The sequence below is a fragment of the Callorhinus ursinus genome, unplaced genomic scaffold (genome assembly GCF_003265705.2).
Source record: "Callorhinus ursinus isolate GAN/ISIS: 27379988/994484 unplaced genomic scaffold, GSC_fseal_2.0 scaffold13, whole genome shotgun sequence".
NCBI classification, from domain to species: domain Eukaryota; kingdom Metazoa; phylum Chordata; class Mammalia; order Carnivora; family Otariidae; genus Callorhinus; species Callorhinus ursinus.
Genome location: NW_027397075.1, coordinates 44,330,358 through 44,349,667, shown reverse-complemented (window position 1 = coordinate 44,349,667; position 19,310 = coordinate 44,330,358). Strand labels below are relative to the sequence as shown.

Sequence of the window (19,310 nt, the reverse complement as noted above, 5' to 3'; positions counted from 1 at the left end):
CCTGGGATTGAGCCCCTTATCGGGCTCCCTGCTCAGCGGGAAGCCTGCTTCACCTTCTCCCTCTGCCCCTGTTGTGTTCCCTCTCTATGTGGCTCTCTTTCAAATAAATAAAATAAAATAAAATCTTTAAAAAAAAAAAGTTCTATTTTCTGTATACAGGATGCATCTAAAATAGTGTCCCAGAAAGCTTAGAATTGAAAGGTTAGGGCAGGTATAATAGAATAAAGCAATACTTACCTTTTATTAATAGCATACAAAATAGAACTGAATAGTAAAACATAGTTCTCTACGGACAATGATGGTCATTTTTTATTGAAGAAATATAAAACCCACATGACAATATAACAACCATGAACCTTTATGTACTAAATAATCCTATCAAGCTATATAAACATTAGTTTATAGAAATAAGAGAAGGAGACAAAAAATAGTTATGGTAGTTTTTTGTCTGCCTTTCTTAATTTTTGACAGATTAAGTAGGCAAAAGAGAATGCACAAATGTTCAATAATTCCAAAATTCCCATATGGCTATAGAATAAAGTTGTCATGTTGCCTATAAAACATTTAACTGGGAAGGTAGTTTCATTATTTCCTAATAAATGATCTTGAATAAGTTTAATCTATTTGACTTAGTCATCTTAAAGTGGTTAGAAAAGGCATTTTACAGATTGAGATTTATACTTTAAAGATAGTAAGAGTTTTGACAGATTAGATTCTCTTCTTTCTATGAGGAGATTTTTTTCAGTGTACTTTTTCCTCAGTTTTTCTATTTTTATAGAAAATGGTGATACATATATATATATTCTTACATAAAGAACTGTTCTACTTAAATAGATTCTATTTATGATAGAATTAGATTCTATTCTATTCTTCATGTGTGAATTATCTTTTCATGTCCTTTGCTCATCTACCTACCAGGATAATCATGTTTTTCTTATCAATTTAATGAGTTCTTTACATTATGAATATATGACCTTTGTCACGTGTGATAAAAATAATTTTCTTCAACCACTGTTTGCAAAGGCAGTTCAGTACGTTGTATAGTAAAGAACCCTAGATTAATAATTTATTAATAAGAATAAATTATTAATCTATTAATAATACTTATTCAGTATGGGATAACCTGGGATTTTGAAAAGTAAAATATTGAAAAACTGACATTCGTGAGACTAGACATACTATAGAACTGAATTAAAACTGTAATTATAAACCTAAACCGGGCGTGTTATCAGAAAATACTTTTAATGTATAATGTACATTGAAACAGCATGTAAGTGTACAGCTTGATGGAAGTCTCATACACTGAACACACTCATGTAATCAGCACCCATATCAATAAACAATATTATCAGTACCTCAAAAACCCTTCCTTGCTCCAATTCCAGTCACCACCCTTCTGCCCAAACTGTATGTAACCACTGTTCTCACTTCTAACACCATAGATAGTTTTGCCTGTTTGATACTTTATAAAATGGAATTATATAGCATGTACACTTGTTTCTGGCATTCTTCACTTAACATGTTTGTAGCGTGTAGTTGTAATTAGTTCATTCTCATTGTTAAATGGTGAATATACTATAATTTATAAGATGAAATTTTACATAAATGTCACCCTCCTGATAATTGAGTCACTTGCATTTGATGATTAACCATTAAGAAAGTTTTTATTTTGAAGTAGATATAAATGCGTTTCTTTTTACTCATGTACTTTGTCTCAGCCTATCAGTGCTGGCCCCTGGACATAGAGATTATGGAGATATATGCAGTTTTTATTATTTAGTCTATTTCTCCTTCTCATTGGAAAATTGAGAATTAATACATATTATAGCATTTAGTTTAGTTTTAGAGCAGAGAGAGGTCTGCTCAAAGAAAACTTCTGTCAAATTGTTGATAAATTATTTAGTAATACAGAATAACTCATGTTTGTTATCATTTTGATAGTTGGCTAGGCCAAAAGTATTTTTATGAGAAAGAAAGTAAAATGAGTTGATTTTTTGAGCTATGTTGGCATCACTGATGGAAGCTTTTATGATTGGAAAATTTTTAGTTTTAGTTTTTCTATCATTCCTATCTGACTTTTTAAAAACAGATTGACATTTCTTAGAGAGGTCTTATATAATTTATAACAAATTTTATTTTTAGAACATTTTTGAAGTTTTTTAAAAGAAATTTTAAAATGAGGATTATTTACTGTGGGTAAAATTAACTCTCCTAAAAATTAATTATGCCTTCAGTTTTATGTGTTTGTATTTTAGTAGGTAGGTTTTTCTTTAAATTTATATATTTTTTAAGATTTTATTTTAGAGAAAGGGAGAGAGAAAGCACAAGCACGAGGGGGAGCAGAGGGAGAGGGAGAGAGAGAATCTCAAGCAGACTCCATGCTGAGCGCGTAGCCTGACATGGGGCTTGATCCCATGACCCTGAGATCATGACCCCAGCGGAAAGCAAGAGTCAGTGGCTTAACCGACTGAGCCACCCAGATGCCCCCTCTTTTCCTTAGATTCAAATTGGGTTCTTTAATATACAACATACTGAGCTGCCTTTGCAAACAGTGGTTGAAGAAAATTATTTTTATCACACATGACAGAGGTCATATATTCATAATGTAAAGAACTCATCAAATTGATAAGAAAAACATGATGATCCTGGTAGGTAGATGAGCAGAGGACACGAAGAGATAATTCACACAGGAAGAACTAAGATTAATATCTATAGTAGAATGTTTAGTCCTGCTAGCAATCTATTGAATTCAAATTAAAACAACCATTTTCTTCCCATTAAATCAGCAAGTAAATAGAATAGATATAATGCTGAATATTAAAAGATGTTAATGAAACTAGTAGGCTCATTATAAATAAAAACAGTGGTAAAGTATAAATTGGAAAACAGTTTAACATTGGATCTCAAGAGCCGCATGTTCTTCACATTCTTTAGTTCAGTTTTAATATTACACTTTGTAGATCCTGTTCTAGATAAATCCAAATAAGCAAAAATTCACAGATACACAAATATGTTCATTTCAGTGTTACTTGTAATAGAGAAAATGAGACATAATATTGTACTGATAATCTGTTGCTATGTAACTCCAGAGAACAAGCAATGCCTTTTGTCACCTAGACTTAAAAGTCACATATTGTCACTTCCACCACATTTGTTAAAAGTATATCCCTAAGTCCAGCCTACATTTAATGGAAGAAAATTAACCTCTACTTCTTGAAGAAAGGAGTATCAGAGGATTTGTGAATATATTTAAAAACTACCACAAACATCCAGCAGTTAAGTGGGACACAAAAATAAAAATTTTTTACTTTTTATACAAATTAGAATAAAAATGAAAATTAGAAAGAATAGAAGGAACTATGCAAAATAGCTTTATGATCATATTAAGATTTGGGGAATAGGAATGAGTTTTCCCCTCCTGTATTTTCCAAACTTTCAGTGTTTTGTGAGTTTTATAACAGAATAATTCTATATTCATCGGAAAATATGACTATCATCAAGCTGTCTAGTCAGCATAAGCAGATCATGATCTTTCTCTTTGAGTCATGATATAATTTTTTCTTTTTTTCTTTCATTTTTTGTTATGATAAAATACACAAAATGTACCACCTTAACGATTTTCAGTGTATAATTTAGTGGTATTAAATACATTTATAGCATTGTGCAACCGTCATCACTATCCATCTTGCATCACTTTCCATCTTGTAAAACTGAAATTCTATACCCATTAAACAACAACAGCTCCCCAATCCCCCCTTGCTCTTGGCAACCACTATTTACTTTTCTGCCCCTATGATTTTGACTACTCCAGGTACTTTACATAAGTGGAATCATAGTATTCATCTTCGTAACTGGCTTATTTCTCTTAGTTGATGTCCTCAAAGTTCATCTGTATTATAGAAAATGGCAAAATTTCCCTCTTAATGCTGAATAATATTCCATTGTATGTATATACCACATTTTACTTACCTTTTCATATGTTGATGGACATTTTCGTTGCTTTCACTTTTTGACTATTGTGAACAATGCTGCTATGACCATGCGTGTACAGATGTCTCTTTGAGACCCTGTTTTCAGTTCTTTTGTGCTGGATCATATGGTTAATTCTATTTTTAATTTTTTGAGGAACCTGCCATACTGTTTTCCATAGAGGCTGTATCATTTTACATTCCCACCAACATTGCACAAGAGTTCCAGTTTCGCCACATCAACACTTGTTATTTTCTGTTGTTGTTTTGTTTCTTTGTTTTTGATAATAGGCATCCTAGTTGGTGTGAGGTAGTCATGATAGACTTTTTTTTTTTAAAGATTTTATTTATCTATTTGAGAGAGAGAGAACGAGAGATAGAGAGCATGAGAGGGAAGAGGGTCAGAGGGAGAAGCAGACTCCCTGCTGAGCAGGGAGCCCGATGTGGGACTCGATCCCGGGACTCCAGGATCATGACCTGAGCCGAAGGCAGTCGCTTAACCAACTGAGCCATCCAGGCGCCCCATGATAGACTTTTTAATGGTTTAGTTTTCCAAGGAAAAATAAAGTTACTAGATTATAAGGGACTCTAAAGAGGGCATAAAGATAACTTTTAGAGTTGACAAAATCCTTTTCTGACTTTCATGAAAGTTAAGATAAAAGAGTATTTTCTTTACTAATATTATAATATTGACGTTTAATGAATGGTGATGATGTGATTGTAGGTAAATTGGCAGGATGAGGAGCAGCAAATCAAAAGAGGTGCCTTTACCAAATCCAAGGAACTCTCAAAGCAAGGATACTGTTCAAGGTATGATTTTTTTTTTTTTAAACTTTAGAACTTAGTGCCTGCTTTGTTTAGGTCATGTGTATAAAATTCTGGACTAATCAATAAATGAAAATTATACATATACTTTGCTTTATAAAAAGTGGATAATTTTTTAAGTTCAATTTGTTTTAAGTATGCAAGGTACCTCACCTTCAAAGGTGTCCTATGGCAAACAGTTTTATAAAGGAAAACATAAAAAAGAATCAGTATATGTAAAATTGGTTTTACAGAGTTTCTTGGAAATTCTGATTAATGTCAATAAATGATATAATATAGCTCCTAATATAGTTTTAGACCTATCGTGCACAGATAAGAAAAGGCAAAGTCTCATTGAACTATTTTTTTTTAAATGATGCATTGGGGGTTACTTTAATTAGGACATGATATATTTTGAGGTGCATTGACAAACTAGAGTATATCTGGAGTAAGATTATCGGGTTTATGAGGGATCTGGAAATCATGTCACATGAGGGATGTTTGGAGGGAAGGATGATTTAAGGTAACTAGGTGGCCTTGTACCAATTGAAGGGCTGTTATCTGAAAGACTAGATTTTACCTTTGTTTCTACTGGTAGATTGAGGTGTGGAGTAATTTTCTAATCTTTTCAACATCATAATTGTGAAATACACTACAATACAAAATTTTGTGTTTAGGTCACTGAGATAAATTGAGGATATTGCTTATTGTTGATGTCTAATGGGTTTATGAGTGGGGATATTGTCCTAAGAACTAGTAGGATCAGTGTCTAATACAATTCTAAACCGTGTACTAGGAAGCTTGGCTTTATAGAATGGGAAAAGAACCATGTTTTGGTTCAATATGATAAAGCATTTGCTGAGAAACAGTTCTGCCTAATAAAATGGTTCTCACACTTTTGAGTGCATTTAGGAGCTTATTAAAATGCAGATTTTGAGGACTACTTTAGAGATTCTGATTCAGTAAATATCCATGTTCCCCAGCAGATATAACCACATCGTGGGATGCACTTTCTCAGACTAAGGCTGCTGTAAGTAGTTAGAGCTTCCATTTATTTCTTTCTGGTTTAAAATTGGTTTCCTGTTATGATTGAATAGATTAAATTTTTTTCTATAGTACTTTTTTCATAGGAAAATAAGGATTTTGGTAAGAAGCTAAGTACCATATATTACAAAATGAACATTAATAATGACTATTAAATAGTAAATGGATAATCAAGACACTACTTTAGGTATCAGGAACATTAACACTATGGCATATAAAATACTAAAGTAATTTGTGCTATTTATTCTCCTTTAATAAATTTGTTCATTTGGTATATTGAAATGAAGATTTAAAAACAAAATGATTTGGGAATGTGGGGCTTTGTCTATGTAGAAGGCCCAGAGTCAGAGAGGAAAAGAAAGGAACAGTTTCTTTAATGGACTAGGTATGACCTCTTTTGTGGCAGTGACAGACTGCTTTCTCTCAGTCCTGCTGAAGAATAACTATGGGCAACCTGTTTTCATTTGTGTTCTGTCCAGTCTTGTCTGGAGTTGAGGAATCCAAATTTGCCAAGTGATGCATAGTCCCTTTGAAGGGAGATTCTTTCCTTTTTCTTTTCTTTTTCATTTGCTCTCCAGGAAAATTACTCTCCTAATATGTCCTTTCTTGTTTTCTTTTGTATCCTACCTAAATTTGAGTCACCTCTTTCTTTACTGTATGAATATGGTATTTTCTGTCCCCTAATCTTTTGAACTGGTATGAAAATGCATCTGGAAAAGGTACTATAACCTAGATTTGGTCATAATGTAGGGTCAAATACAACATCATACATGAGCATTATATATCTACAATGTAGGAATCATTTTTATCCCCAGTTTAATTTAGAGTTAACCTAATTTAGAGCCGAACTGTTAATAGTCGTTTTTCAAAACTGTTGCGTTTTTAGAAATTATTTTTAAGGATGATAAGGGGCTTATAATATAAATGGGAGAAAAAGCCTGATACAGACTATGAAGATTTATTCCAATTTTGTGAGTACATTGTACCACAAAACCTGAGTTTTCTATCTTGTGAATTTTATCTTTATTGTGAAACTTATTTTATAGACATAAGACTATTAAAAAGTTGTAGTTGTTTGAACAGTTCTAAGTTTTAGTCCATCTGAATTGTTCTTTCCTAATTTTTGCATGTAAAATGCACAGGATATATAGCATAATGATATGTGACATAAATGTCAGAAAATGTACTGCTTGCTTAAAAAAACTCAACAATAAAAAAAGTAGGTCAACAAGACAAATAGAAACTTTTTGATATTCTTCAGAATCTTTTTGATTTTCTTGTCCAAATTTGGACAGCATTGTACCACTTCTTACTATAGGTGAAGTGATAAGTAATGAAAAAATGAATATTGAAAAAAAATATTGAAAAAATTCCTGAGTTGTTTTGACTTTGGAGAAAGGTATTGGACAATATATTTTAAATAACTTTGTAAATTGGGGCGCCTGGCTGGCCCAGTCAGTAGAGCATGTAATTCTTGATCTCAGGCTCATGAGTTCAAGCCCCACATTGGGCATAGAGCTTACGTTAAAAAAAAAAAAAAGGTAAAAAATAAAAAATTAACTGTGTAAATCAATGGTAGGTGGTTTATTTACAGAATTAACCTATTTGTTGTGATGGTGTTTAAACTTTAGCTGAGACACATTGAAAACAAATTAGAAGTAGCCCCTACAAGTACAGCTGTGTTTGATTCTGTCATGGATACCAAGAAATCTTCTGCAAGTGCTACCCGAAAAATAAGTAGAAAAGGTATGTATAAAGTTACTTTCAAAGATACAAATATATTAAATATAAATTTTGATATTAGTTTTGTTTCAGTTTAATTTCTCTTTATAGTCCCTTATATTTGCTAGCTCTTTTGTCAGAGATGATAACCTCATCAACATTTAATTTTCTTGTCTTTGGTACTGAGTAGTTATGAAGCTGCCTCATGTTCAGTGACTGTAGATGATGTTTTCACCATTTTTTTTTAAGATTTTTAAATTTATTTATTTTAGAGAGCAAGAGCGAGCAGGGGGAGGGGCAAAGGGAGAGGGAGAAAATCTCAACCACGGAGCCCATTGTGGGGCTTGATCTCACAACCCTGAGATCATGACCTGAGCAGCAATCAAGAGTCGGATGCTTAACCGACTGAGCCACTCAGGTGCCCCATGTTTTCACCATCTTTTGATCAGGGACTTTAGCATCACTACCTCACCTTTGACAGTGAGTTTTCATTGGTTTTTAGTGATGAGAATTTGATTTTAAGTGTTTGGAATTATCTATGTCTTCTTTTAAATTCATAGATCTATCAGCTTTGAGATTTAGTTGACTTTATGAGTTTTACATATTTTTAGGGGATTTTAAATCATAATTGGAATATCTAACAGATACTGCCATAAATTGACAAAATGCAAATATTTTCTTTGATTATCTTTCATATATGTAATTCTGTGGTTTCTTAAATAGTGGGCTAAAACCTAGAGGTTAGTACTTTCCATTAAAACATTTTTTTTTTAACCTGTGAGTCTGGTGGGTTTTACTTGATAATTCTTTTTTTAAGTGAGTGACAGCCTTTGACAAAAAATAATTTTATATGTAGAGTTTTTCATTATTTGGAATAGTTTTTTCTCTATAGATTGAGTTACTATAATAATTTAACCTGAATGTTCCCCATCTACTTATCATATAACATCCAACTAGAGAGGCCAGAAATAATAGATACCTGTTATTGTCACAAATACTAGTCAAATTCAGAGGCAGTCGTATGTTCTTACAGATGTCCTTTTTCTTCAGATGGTAGATACCGGGATGATTCTTGGGCTGATGCTCCAACCGCCAAATCTTGCACATCACGGAAAGAGAAATCCCGGAGCCCTCTCAGAGTTACCACCCTGGAGAGCAACGTAAAGAAAAATAACCGTGTGGAGTTTCGTGAACCTTTGGTTTCTTACAGGTTAGTGTTCACAAACATTATTCAAGTAGGTTTAGCCTGTAATATTTACAATAAGATTACGGTTTATTTTCTGAGTTTTTCATAGCACTCTGACTCTAGTAGTATTACCTTTTTCATTTTCCAAAAATATAAAGCAAAAATCTTTTTTATTATGAGATACTGACTTTCCACTCTTTTACAGATGAAGTATTTGGGGGGAAGAAGTAATAGCCCAGGCTAAATAAACACCCTTATATGTATTTAGCGTTGAAGCGATAAAAATGGTGAAGAAGATACAGAAAGAAGGTCAGGGAATTAATCTGGGTGAAAGTTCATAGTTTAGTAAAAGGAGAAAGAAAAAATGTGAATAATAACCGTTTTAATATATATGTTTCCTGCAGACAGATTATTCAGTCTCTGGAAGTATGGATATTTTTTTCCTTAATATCTCAGATTAGGTGTTGTGCATAATGAACTTTTTATAGCTTAGTTTCTTCTTCTTTTTTATAGCAGTTATCAGTTACCTAAAATTTCTTTCTATTGAGAATATGAGTTGGTTTATTGTTTCACTTTGTTGTTAGTGTCTCCTTTCAGCAACTTATTACCAGATGTTCAGGAATGATGTATGAATTTTGATAGTATGGATAATATCAAATGATATGTATTTTTGTTAGCTGATAATTTAGGATATTCAGTAGATAAAATGATAGAATTTTATATGTGAGGAACATTTTACTAATGTTATAAAATATGTGTTAATGCTTTCAGTATAGCAAATAGTCATAAGTAATAAACACTGGACCTTTTATTTCTTTGTTTCACTTATTAACATTTGTAGTGTTATAAAATGTCAATCAGTAAGTCAAGGAGTTTCATGATGGTGCCGGATATTACCGGGTATATGTTTGTACTCTTAAGCTTGAGAGAAAGAATTTGGGAGATGGAGGTAGATCATGGGTTCATATCAGTTCATAATACCAGTATTTGATTTGATACAGTTTTGAAATATCTAGGTGAAAATATTCAGTAGACACTTGAAAATTTGAGCAGGAATATGTGTGAAAAGGTCAGGGCTGGGAATAAAAATTTGGGAGTTTTTACTAGTGTTGAAGCGATAAAAATGGTGAAGAAGATACAGAGAGAAGGCCAGGGAATTAATCTGGGTAAAAGGTCATAGTTTTAGTAAAAGGAGAAAGAAAAAATGTGAAAAATAATCAGAGTTCAGAAGTCTTTAACCACACAAATATTAAGCAACTTGCCTAGAAACATAATCATCATCGGAATTGAAACTATAAATTACTCTTTATCCATATTCTGGTATTCTTCCTGCAAAAAATACTACTTGATATTTAAAATTTTGTAAATTATATATCTTTTAGGATTAAAAGAAATACCCAGGGGATAGCTGTGAATAGAACATCCTTCACCTGGCTGACTCCATCACTTAAGACTCACTGTTAGCTCCTTTTGTATGAAACATTGCCAGATCTGTTTCTATTCCACTCCATTCCCGCAGCCTATTTAATCCTTGTTGAGTGCTCTTAATAATACTCTATAACTTCCTCTGTTAAAGCATTTTCATGTTGCATTATATTTTGATTCCATATCTACCCATTACATAGCTTATGTAAGGCTGTAAATCTATCTTATTCTCAAAACATTAGCTTAATGCCTGTCATTTACTAAGTATTTCATAAATATTTTTTCCTAGCATTTATTATGAAAATTTTCATATTTACAGAAAAGTTGAAAGAATTGTGTAATAAACACCATTATATGTATTTAGTAAATATTTAATGAATGAGTTAATGAAAGACTGTGGAACTACTTTTTTTTTGGTGGCGTGGGCTCAACTCTCCTTCCCTTTTTAAGATTGTGACATGTTACGTAAACTACCTTTTTATGCTTCATTTTATTCTTTTTGTGCTAATTTTATACCTAACTTATTTTAACTATGAATTATTGTGGTCTGGTAAAGGTAGTGCAAATAACTGAATTTAGTCTTGATCTCTGGTGGAAGCTACAGGAGTCAGTTCTCAGCCCCCATCTTGTTTAATAATCGACCATTCAGAACAGGGTCTAATGTTTTTTGGGTCATGGATTCCAAAGAGAATTTGATGAAAACTGTAGACTATCTCCTTAGAAAAATGAACATACCCATAGATTCACAATAGATATAATTACTATATTACGCTATAACAGAATTATGGCTTTAAGAATTTTTGTGGTATTTAGAGTTTTATGCCTTTACACGAAACATCTAGATCAGTGGTATATAATAGAATTGTTAACGTGAGCCACACATAATTTAACTTTTTTAGTAGTGCCATACCTAGGCACATGAAGGTGTTTTACATTCTTTTTTTGTTGTCATTCTAAGTCTTTAGAATCTGGTATGTAATTTACATTGTAGCATATCTCCCATTTGGGCTAACCACATTTCAAGTGCTCAGTAGCCACATGTGGCTAAAGTCTACACTTTCAGACATTGCAGATCGAGATTGTTATGTTCACTTTTATAATTTTGTTGGGTATTTTTTCATCAGTTATGTGCTCTTCTTACTGCTGAGGCTTGTCTTCATTAACCTCCCTTTTAATAAACTGTTTCTGTTCCTAAAATATAACTTACTAGAATGATCATATAAATAAAATAATAAATAGAATAAAATAAAAATAGCCTCTGGAGGAAGACTTTTGCTAATGTTTTTATGAGTAGAGAATATGGACTTTGTGATATGTACTTTGGCAATGCCTAGTCTTTGCTTACTCCACAATTTCTAGATGTGCTTTACATAGTTTGAAGATACCAAAAAAAGTGGTCTGTGGTTCAGAGACACTTAACTTTACTAACTACATTTATTTGGAGGAAAATATTTATTATACCCCCACTTTACTTCTACTTCCAATCTGTTTGTTCATTTGGTACATTATTTAGAAGTTACAAATACAAAATTTGAGAACTTTTTTCCTGTATTTAAGATTTCATAGGGAAGTAAAATACACATTTTGGTAATAGATGTGAAGTGAATATCCAAAGTCAGATTGTTATCCTATTTTCTGTCATCCTATATCTCTCCATATATCTTTTGCATATTTCTTATTTTATAATACACAGATTAATGATTTAGGTTATTTGCCATCTAACTTGATAGAGGGTGCATTGAGCATTGAATCTTAATATTAGTAATGGTTATTTTGTTATTTAACCTACTGGAATTCCAAAACTTTTTTGGGGTCTCTAATGTTAGCTTAGAGTTCTCCCTTCAGTTTGTACGACTGGTTTCAATTTGGTTTTTGAAATCTTTATTCAAAACTTATTATTTTTTAATAATAGGGAAATCCATGGTACAACTTCCAATATAAGTCCTAGCCATCTAGAGTCAAAGCATGTATATTGTGTGGATGTTAATGAAGAAAAGCCTGAGAACAGGAACCGGATGATATGCAATCGAGAAGAACAGAATATACATTGCTGTGATTTTGAGAGCTCCCAGTCATCTGTCATCAATGGTACAGTGGTTAGGTTTTTAAATGATCGACCAGCAATTGATGCATTGCAAAATTCTGAATGTTTGATTAAGATGGCAGCTCCTTTGAGAACTGAGGAAGAAAATCCTAATAGAGCAAAAGGAAATGAGAAGGCTTCTGTAAGTAACATGGGCCATGATGTTGATCCAAAAGTGTTACGGATAACTGACTCTTCTCCGTCCTCTACTAGTACTTCTAATTCCCAAAGGTTAGATATCTTAAAGCAGCGACAACATGATGTCAAACTGGAAAAACTCAAGGAACGAATTAGAAAACAGTGGGAACACTCAGAAGAAACAAATGGCCGGGGTCAGAATCTGGGTCATATTGACCATCCAGTAATGGTTGTTAATGTTGATAACTCAGTGACAGCAAAGGTCAGGAAAGTGGCAACAGCACCACCTGCTCCAACATATAAAGGTTTGTAATCAGTCTTTCTGTCTTTCTGTCTCCCTGCCTTCTTGTCTCCCTTTCTCCCTCGGATGTATTTGAGTAGAGAGGATTATCTTTAGAACAGGGTGTGATTCTCAAATCAAATGCTTAAGAAATTAATTCAAGGTACAGGTTACAAACGCAGATTCTTGGATGCTACACTGGACCTAAATCAGATTTTCTGGGTATAGAGTCCAGAATTGGAGTTTTTAACAAGTCCCTCCGGAGATTCTTATAGTTTAAGAACCCCTATTTGAACAGTTTAATACGTTGAACAAAAGAGAAAATAAGAATTAGTACCATTCTCAGAGAACTGGAAGAATATTACTCTTATTCTGCCATTGTATTGAGATTGCTGTTAGGCATTCTTTCAGAAGTAAATATTTAAAAGATAATTTAGTCAATTCCAGTTACATTTGATTACAGAATATTTTGGCACTGATATTTTGATCCTGTTATTTTAAGTTTTGAGTTTTGACAATAACAGTTTCCCCCCCATGTTTGAGAAATATTTAAATCAGATTTATACCTAAAAAAATTTTTTTAAATAAATCAGCTTTATACCAATATAGATAGATTTTCATTGAGAAAATGCTTTTCCAAGAGCATTTGTTTTGTAGGCAACTCAAGTTTTTACATATGGTGGTTTTAAGGAGTTTGTATTTTTATGTTCCTGAAATTATTTTCAGGGTTATTCATGCATGTGAAGTTTTTAATATAAAGAGTTGATTCGGGGTGCCTGGGTGGCTCAGTTGTTAAGCGTCAGCCTTCAGCTCAGGTCATGATCCCAGGGTCCTAGGGTTGAGCCCCACGTCGGGCTCCCTGCTCAGTGGGAAGCCTGCTTCTCCCTCCCCCACTCTCCCTGCTTGTGTTCCTGCTCTAGCTCTCTCTCTCTCTGTCAAATAAATAAATAAAATCTTTAAAAAAAAATGATTCATTGACCAGATTAATCTCTGTTAGACTTTTGTCGTTAAAACTTCTGCTTCCATAGCCTTTCTTTTGTGATACTTTTCAAAGTTCAGTTTTTCTAGACCAGTATATAAAGATCAAAATATTATCAAGATTCATTTTTTTTCTGTTAATTTTAAGTTGTTAACAAACTAGGACAGTTTTTGCTATAATTTTGTTTTGTATTTTTCTACCCAGTCTAGCTTTTCTCTGACCAGCTTTGCAGTTCTTTGTAGTCCTAAGGTGTTTTAGTCTTTTTCTCCAGAACAAATTTTATGTATACAGTTAGAGGAATTATCAGTTTTAGTTTGTGTTGCTTATCATGTTTTGCTAGTGATATTCATTGTAAATGAGGTAAAAGATGGATGATTTGCATTTTATTCTTGCTAACTTGTGATAAAATTGTGAGCAGTTACCTTTAGAATACTGAAAACTTGCTCTGTTATCCAGGATTATTCTAATGTATTATTAATTAAATTATTTCATGTCCTTCTAGTCATTTGTGTACCATGTAGTAATTGTCCATACTGTTAACAGAGCAAATAGCAAATGGTGGGGTCAAAATGTTCTTGTTGGTTCTGGGGATAGTGATTATCTAGAACTTTTGCTATACTAATGTCAGATCCATTAAATGAAGATGGTACATTTGAGATGTGTTTATTTTAGAAATCAAAGTTCTGAAATTCCAAAAGTTATTCCACTAAGGCAAACTTAAGGTGGTCAACTTAAATCCATATTTTATTTAATAATTTACAAAAATCTAAAAATTAAAAATAAAACACAACCCTAAGAACCCGAGTGAAAATCTTAAAATCTTAACTTCCTTTGAGTTGGTGGCTGGATTTCCCATATATTCTCCTTTCAAGGAAACATTCATCTCTATGAGAGCCTTTCTTTATATTTGCATCTTTACTTATAAATTAACTTGAAGAAGCTTTCCATATCTACAACAGTTTCTTTTTCTGTCCCCCAATTTTAGAGTAGTGCCCCCTTTACACTTTCCGCAGTTTCCGTTACCTCCTGTCAACCATGGTGGCTTATTAATTTTTTTAACCTGTTTTTGTATTAAAATATTTTACAAATAGAACTTTTGGGGGGCTAATTTATTAAATATAGCATACATTTGAGAAATCATAACAATATGGTTTCCAGTGTCCTAAGCAATGGATTTATTTTTTCCAACAGTGAAAAACTATTTTTTGTCAACTTTTTGGCAATGTAAATGAAAAGGATCTTAATATGCTGTAAAGTGACATTTTAATTTCATTTGTTCAAATACTTAATAAATGTACTTGGTTCACAATTCAAAAGATGAAAAGGGTGTACCTTGAAAAGCTGTTGTGCTCCAACTACCTGTTCTCTTTCTGGAGATTACTTGTGTTAGCAATTTATATATCCTTCTGGAGATAATTTTTGCATACACAGACTGTGTGTGTTTATTTTCTTTCTTTTTTTTTATAACTTTGTTAGTATACTAAGCCTATTCTAAACCTTGGTTTTTCATGTATGTTTTTGCTTTCTTTAAAGACATAGGAAGTGTTCTATGATTCTGCTTTAAAATTTGAAGTGTGAACACAAACAGTGTTTATGTGATTTTTGTTTTATACTTAGTTGTTTGCATACATTTTTCTCCCTAGTGTAAATGCCCATGAAGTTTACGACCTTATATTGGTCATCCTTATTTTATTTCAGAGCCTAGTACAGTGTCTTGAACATAAATGCACCATAAATTTTTTATTCTATTTAATAAATTCAGCTAGTAAGAAAAAAGGGGACAAAGAGTGGAAATATAATAGTCCCCTCTATCCTTGGGGGATACATTCCAGGACCCCCAGTGGATGCCTGAAACTGGACAGTACTGAACCCTATAAATACCCCTTTTTCCTATACGTACATGCTTATGATAAAGTTCAATTTATATATTAGATACAGTAATATATTAACAACAATGACTAATACTAAAATAAACAATTATAACAATGCTCTGTAATAAAGGTTCTGTGCCGTCCTTACCTTGTTGTGATGCTGTGAGGTGATGCGGGCCTGTGTGAGCAGATGGAGGGGGGACACGGGCATTGCTATAGCATTAGGATACTGCTCTTGGCCTTCTGATAACGCGAGGATCACCTGATCCTGCACCCTGCTTGACGGGAGGTAACGGAAACCGTGGAAAGTGTAAAGGGGGGGCTACTCTAAAATTGGGGGACAGAAAAAGAAACTTTTGTAGATATTGAAAGCTTCTTCAAGTTAATTTATTAAGTAAAGATGCAAATATAAAGAAAGGCTCTGGTAGAGAGAAATGTTTCCTTGAGAGGAGAGGGGATAAAAATGAGAGTTAAATGTAGAGACATGAGTTGGGGGTGATGGTGATGAAAAGTTGAGAGAAAGAGAGAGATTGGCATGGGATTGCCATACTTTCTTATTACAGACCATAGTTTGCAACAAACTAGACACTACATTTATAAAATTTTTCCTTGTATAGGCATGATCGCGTGCCCCTTGCCACAAATGTCAGGTGAAATTAAGCTTATGCTATTGTGCCCAAGAGCTGAATAGATTAATTTCTCTTAGACATGTAATCAATTTAGTACATTTTATTTAACACTTCTAGAGTGCTTTTGCCAATTTCTGACTCCAGTCTATTCTTTACATTGATTTAATTTTACAAGTATTTATTGGCTGCCAATTCTTTGGTAAGTTGAACCCATCTGAAAATATAAATCTTTATACTACCCTGGTTATCATATACTCATTATTTTATTATTTTGTAAAATAACATTCCAAGCTTAGTGTATTTCTTAAAGAGTAGAGATCAGTTCAAAATAGGAAATCAGAATATTAATCCCTAGGAAATAGCACATGTGTAATGTTTGTTGAGAAATTGAAGAAATATGTTTTCAAGACCTGTTTCCCACACTTTGGGTGCATTTTGCTTGTGTAGATAGCAGCTTGTCTGTTTGTTCAGCCATAGGCAAAAATCAGATAGTAGCAATTAATGAATGCCTCTCTCCAAAGAAAGAAGAATTAATGTTGTCTCTTTCTTAGTCCTGAGAAGAGTAGTTCTGTGTCTGAAATCCATAATTTATAATGATATGCACTTATTTAATTTAGTGCTTCTCCATTTCTAGTCTTTTTGAACAAATGTATATTGCTTCATCTCAGTGAAGCTTACTTTTTCCAAACAGTATTTACCAGTACATTATGTGGTAGCTAATTATGCATCCTTCTTTAAAAAGCTTATAAAGCTGCTCAACACCATTTGTTATTAGGGATACCCAAATCAAAACCACAGTGAGATACCATTCACAACCACTAGGATCCTCTTATAAAAAACAGACAATAACAAGGATGTGGAGAAATTGGAACCTTCGTACATTGCTGATGAGAATGTCAAATGGTGCAGCTCCTTTAGAAAATGGTTTGACAGTCCTCAAAAAGTTAAACATGAAGTTACCATATGACCCAGCAATCCACTCCAAGGTATAATATCCAAGAGAATTGAAAACATATGTCCACTGGAAAACTTGTTACATGAAGGTTGTTAATACTAGCCAAAAAGTAGAAACAGTTCAAAGGTCCATCAGCTGATAAGTGGATAAACAGTGTTGGTATATTCATACAATGCAATGTCATTCAGTAATAAAAAGAAATGAAGCTTTGATACATGTTACATAGTCATTGAAAACATTATGTTAAGTGAAAGAAGGCAGACACAAAAAGCCACATATTGTATAATTCTATTTGTATGACATGTCCAGAATAGGTAAATCCAGGAAGATGGAAGGTAGATTAGTGGTTGTGACCAGAGAGAGTGATGGAGAAGTGGCTACTAATGGGTACAGGAAATTAGATGGTGGGGATAGGTCCATAACTTTGTGAATATACTAAAAACCATTGAACTATATACTTTAAAAGAGTGAATTTTATAGTATGTTAATTATATTTCACTTAAAGTATAGCAGAATTTATAAAGCAACTTTGATAAGAATGTTTTGTATTGTTGGTATAAATTAGGCTTCAATCCTTCAGAGACCAAGATTCGAACACCTGATGGGAAAGTGTGGCAGGAGGCTGAATTTCAAAACATGAGTAGAGAATTGTATCGAGACTTAGCACTTCACTTTGCAGGTGAGAGTAGACCTTTCTTAGATTTTGCGTATTTTATCATGTATGCTATCTAACATCATATTTAAACATAAAATTGTCACCAAACTAAAGATATTTCCCTTTTTTAACTGCATGGTATACTTAAGTTGTTGTGGTTTCATTCGTAAGGCTCTCTTAGCCTCTAGGCTCTCCTCCAGGATTAAAATTAGTATACATGTCTGATGATACAGAAACTAGGCTATTTTTAACCTGAGGGACTTTCAAAGTCAGGCCTGTCTGATTTGAAGGAAACATAGCTGAGTCTAGTTGAAGTTTATTTCTACTAGACCTCTGAGATCTTTGAGATGGTCAGTAATTTGGCAGGCAGCAGATAAAATGATACGAACATGCGGGCAAGATGCAGAAAGAAAAACATCAAAGGAAAGGAATACATTTACAGAATTGGAAATAGGAGGGACTTATGAAAGATTAGAAGAGGGAAATAGGAAGATCATATAATGTTACTAGTTATTGAACACTTGCTGTGATTGGGGGCAAGGTGCTGCATTCTTAGACTTTTGTATTTTTTTATAGTTGTGGAAATGAAGGCTCACAGAGTACTTTTCCCAAGGTTGTATAGGGTAGTTTAGAATTAAAGCCAAGATTCAAAGCCAACCCTGTCTGACTCTAGAGCCTGAGACTACTAAGCCCCAATAGAGATTTTACTAGTAAATTTTGTGGTATTAAGTGTCCAGTTTTCCTGCTATTATTATTGGAACACTGTATTTAGAATTTTTTTCCTCAGGTGAAAAGGGAGTATAATATAATAGTTAAGAGCAAAGATTTTGGAATCCTAGCTCCACCTCTTATTACCTATGTGTACTACCAGTGTTACATGACTCCTCTTCCTTGGTTTTCTCATCTGTAAGACAGGGATAATTAACAGTATTCCTTCATAGGTCAGTATCTTTACAGACTAATAGAATGATGTACACCAAAGAATTCTTCAAGAGGTCTATTAAGACTGCCTTCTCGGGGCGCCTGGGTGGCTCAGTCAGTTAAGCGTCCAACTCTTGATCTCGGCTCAGGTCATAATCTCAAAGTCATGAGTTTGAGCCCTGCTTTGGGCTCCATGCTGGGCATGGAACCTGTTTAAAAAAACAAAAAAATCCTGCCTTCTTTCTCATGGTGGTTGAACTCTGTTCTTTTGGCTAGGACTGACCCATCTACTTGTGTTTTAGATTCCATTTACTCTTGTGTATTTAAGGACATTACTTTGTTCCTTATTTCCTTTCTTTTGCATCATCAAGTTTTCCTTCTCTACGAGGGCATGCCCATCAACACACTGTTGATGACGTGCTGTTAGCCATCATAAAAGAACCCCCTTTTGGCCCTGCTCTCTTCAGTTATTGCCTTGTTTCTCTCCTATTTATCTTATACTCATCGTCTCCAGGTTTTTTCCTCCCTTTCGCTCTTGAATCCTTTCTATTTGGTTTTTGCTCCAGCTTCTCTGTGGACTGCTAATTTTAGGGTCATCAGTGACTTCTGCATTGCTAAATCCAGTGTTTAATTCTGTTGTCATCTTGATC

At 33.4% G+C, this 19,310-nt stretch overlaps 1 protein-coding gene across 1 annotated transcript in view; it reads left to right on the top strand.

Moving 5' to 3' along the window:
- The window catches only part of CEP350 (centrosomal protein 350), a 155,579-nt gene that overhangs the window by 21,231 nt on the left and 115,038 nt on the right, over positions 1–19,310 (top strand). The window contains exons 2-7 of the mRNA XM_025877468.2: positions 4,693–4,778; positions 5,756–5,802; positions 7,448–7,562; positions 8,589–8,748; positions 12,062–12,675; positions 17,650–17,763. Coding sequence (XP_025733253.1) covers positions 4,706–4,778; positions 5,756–5,802; positions 7,448–7,562; positions 8,589–8,748; positions 12,062–12,675; positions 17,650–17,763 — 1,123 coding nt within the window. The 5' untranslated portion in view covers positions 4,693–4,705. The remainder of the gene's footprint in view (positions 1–4,692; positions 4,779–5,755; positions 5,803–7,447; positions 7,563–8,588; positions 8,749–12,061; positions 12,676–17,649; positions 17,764–19,310) is intronic.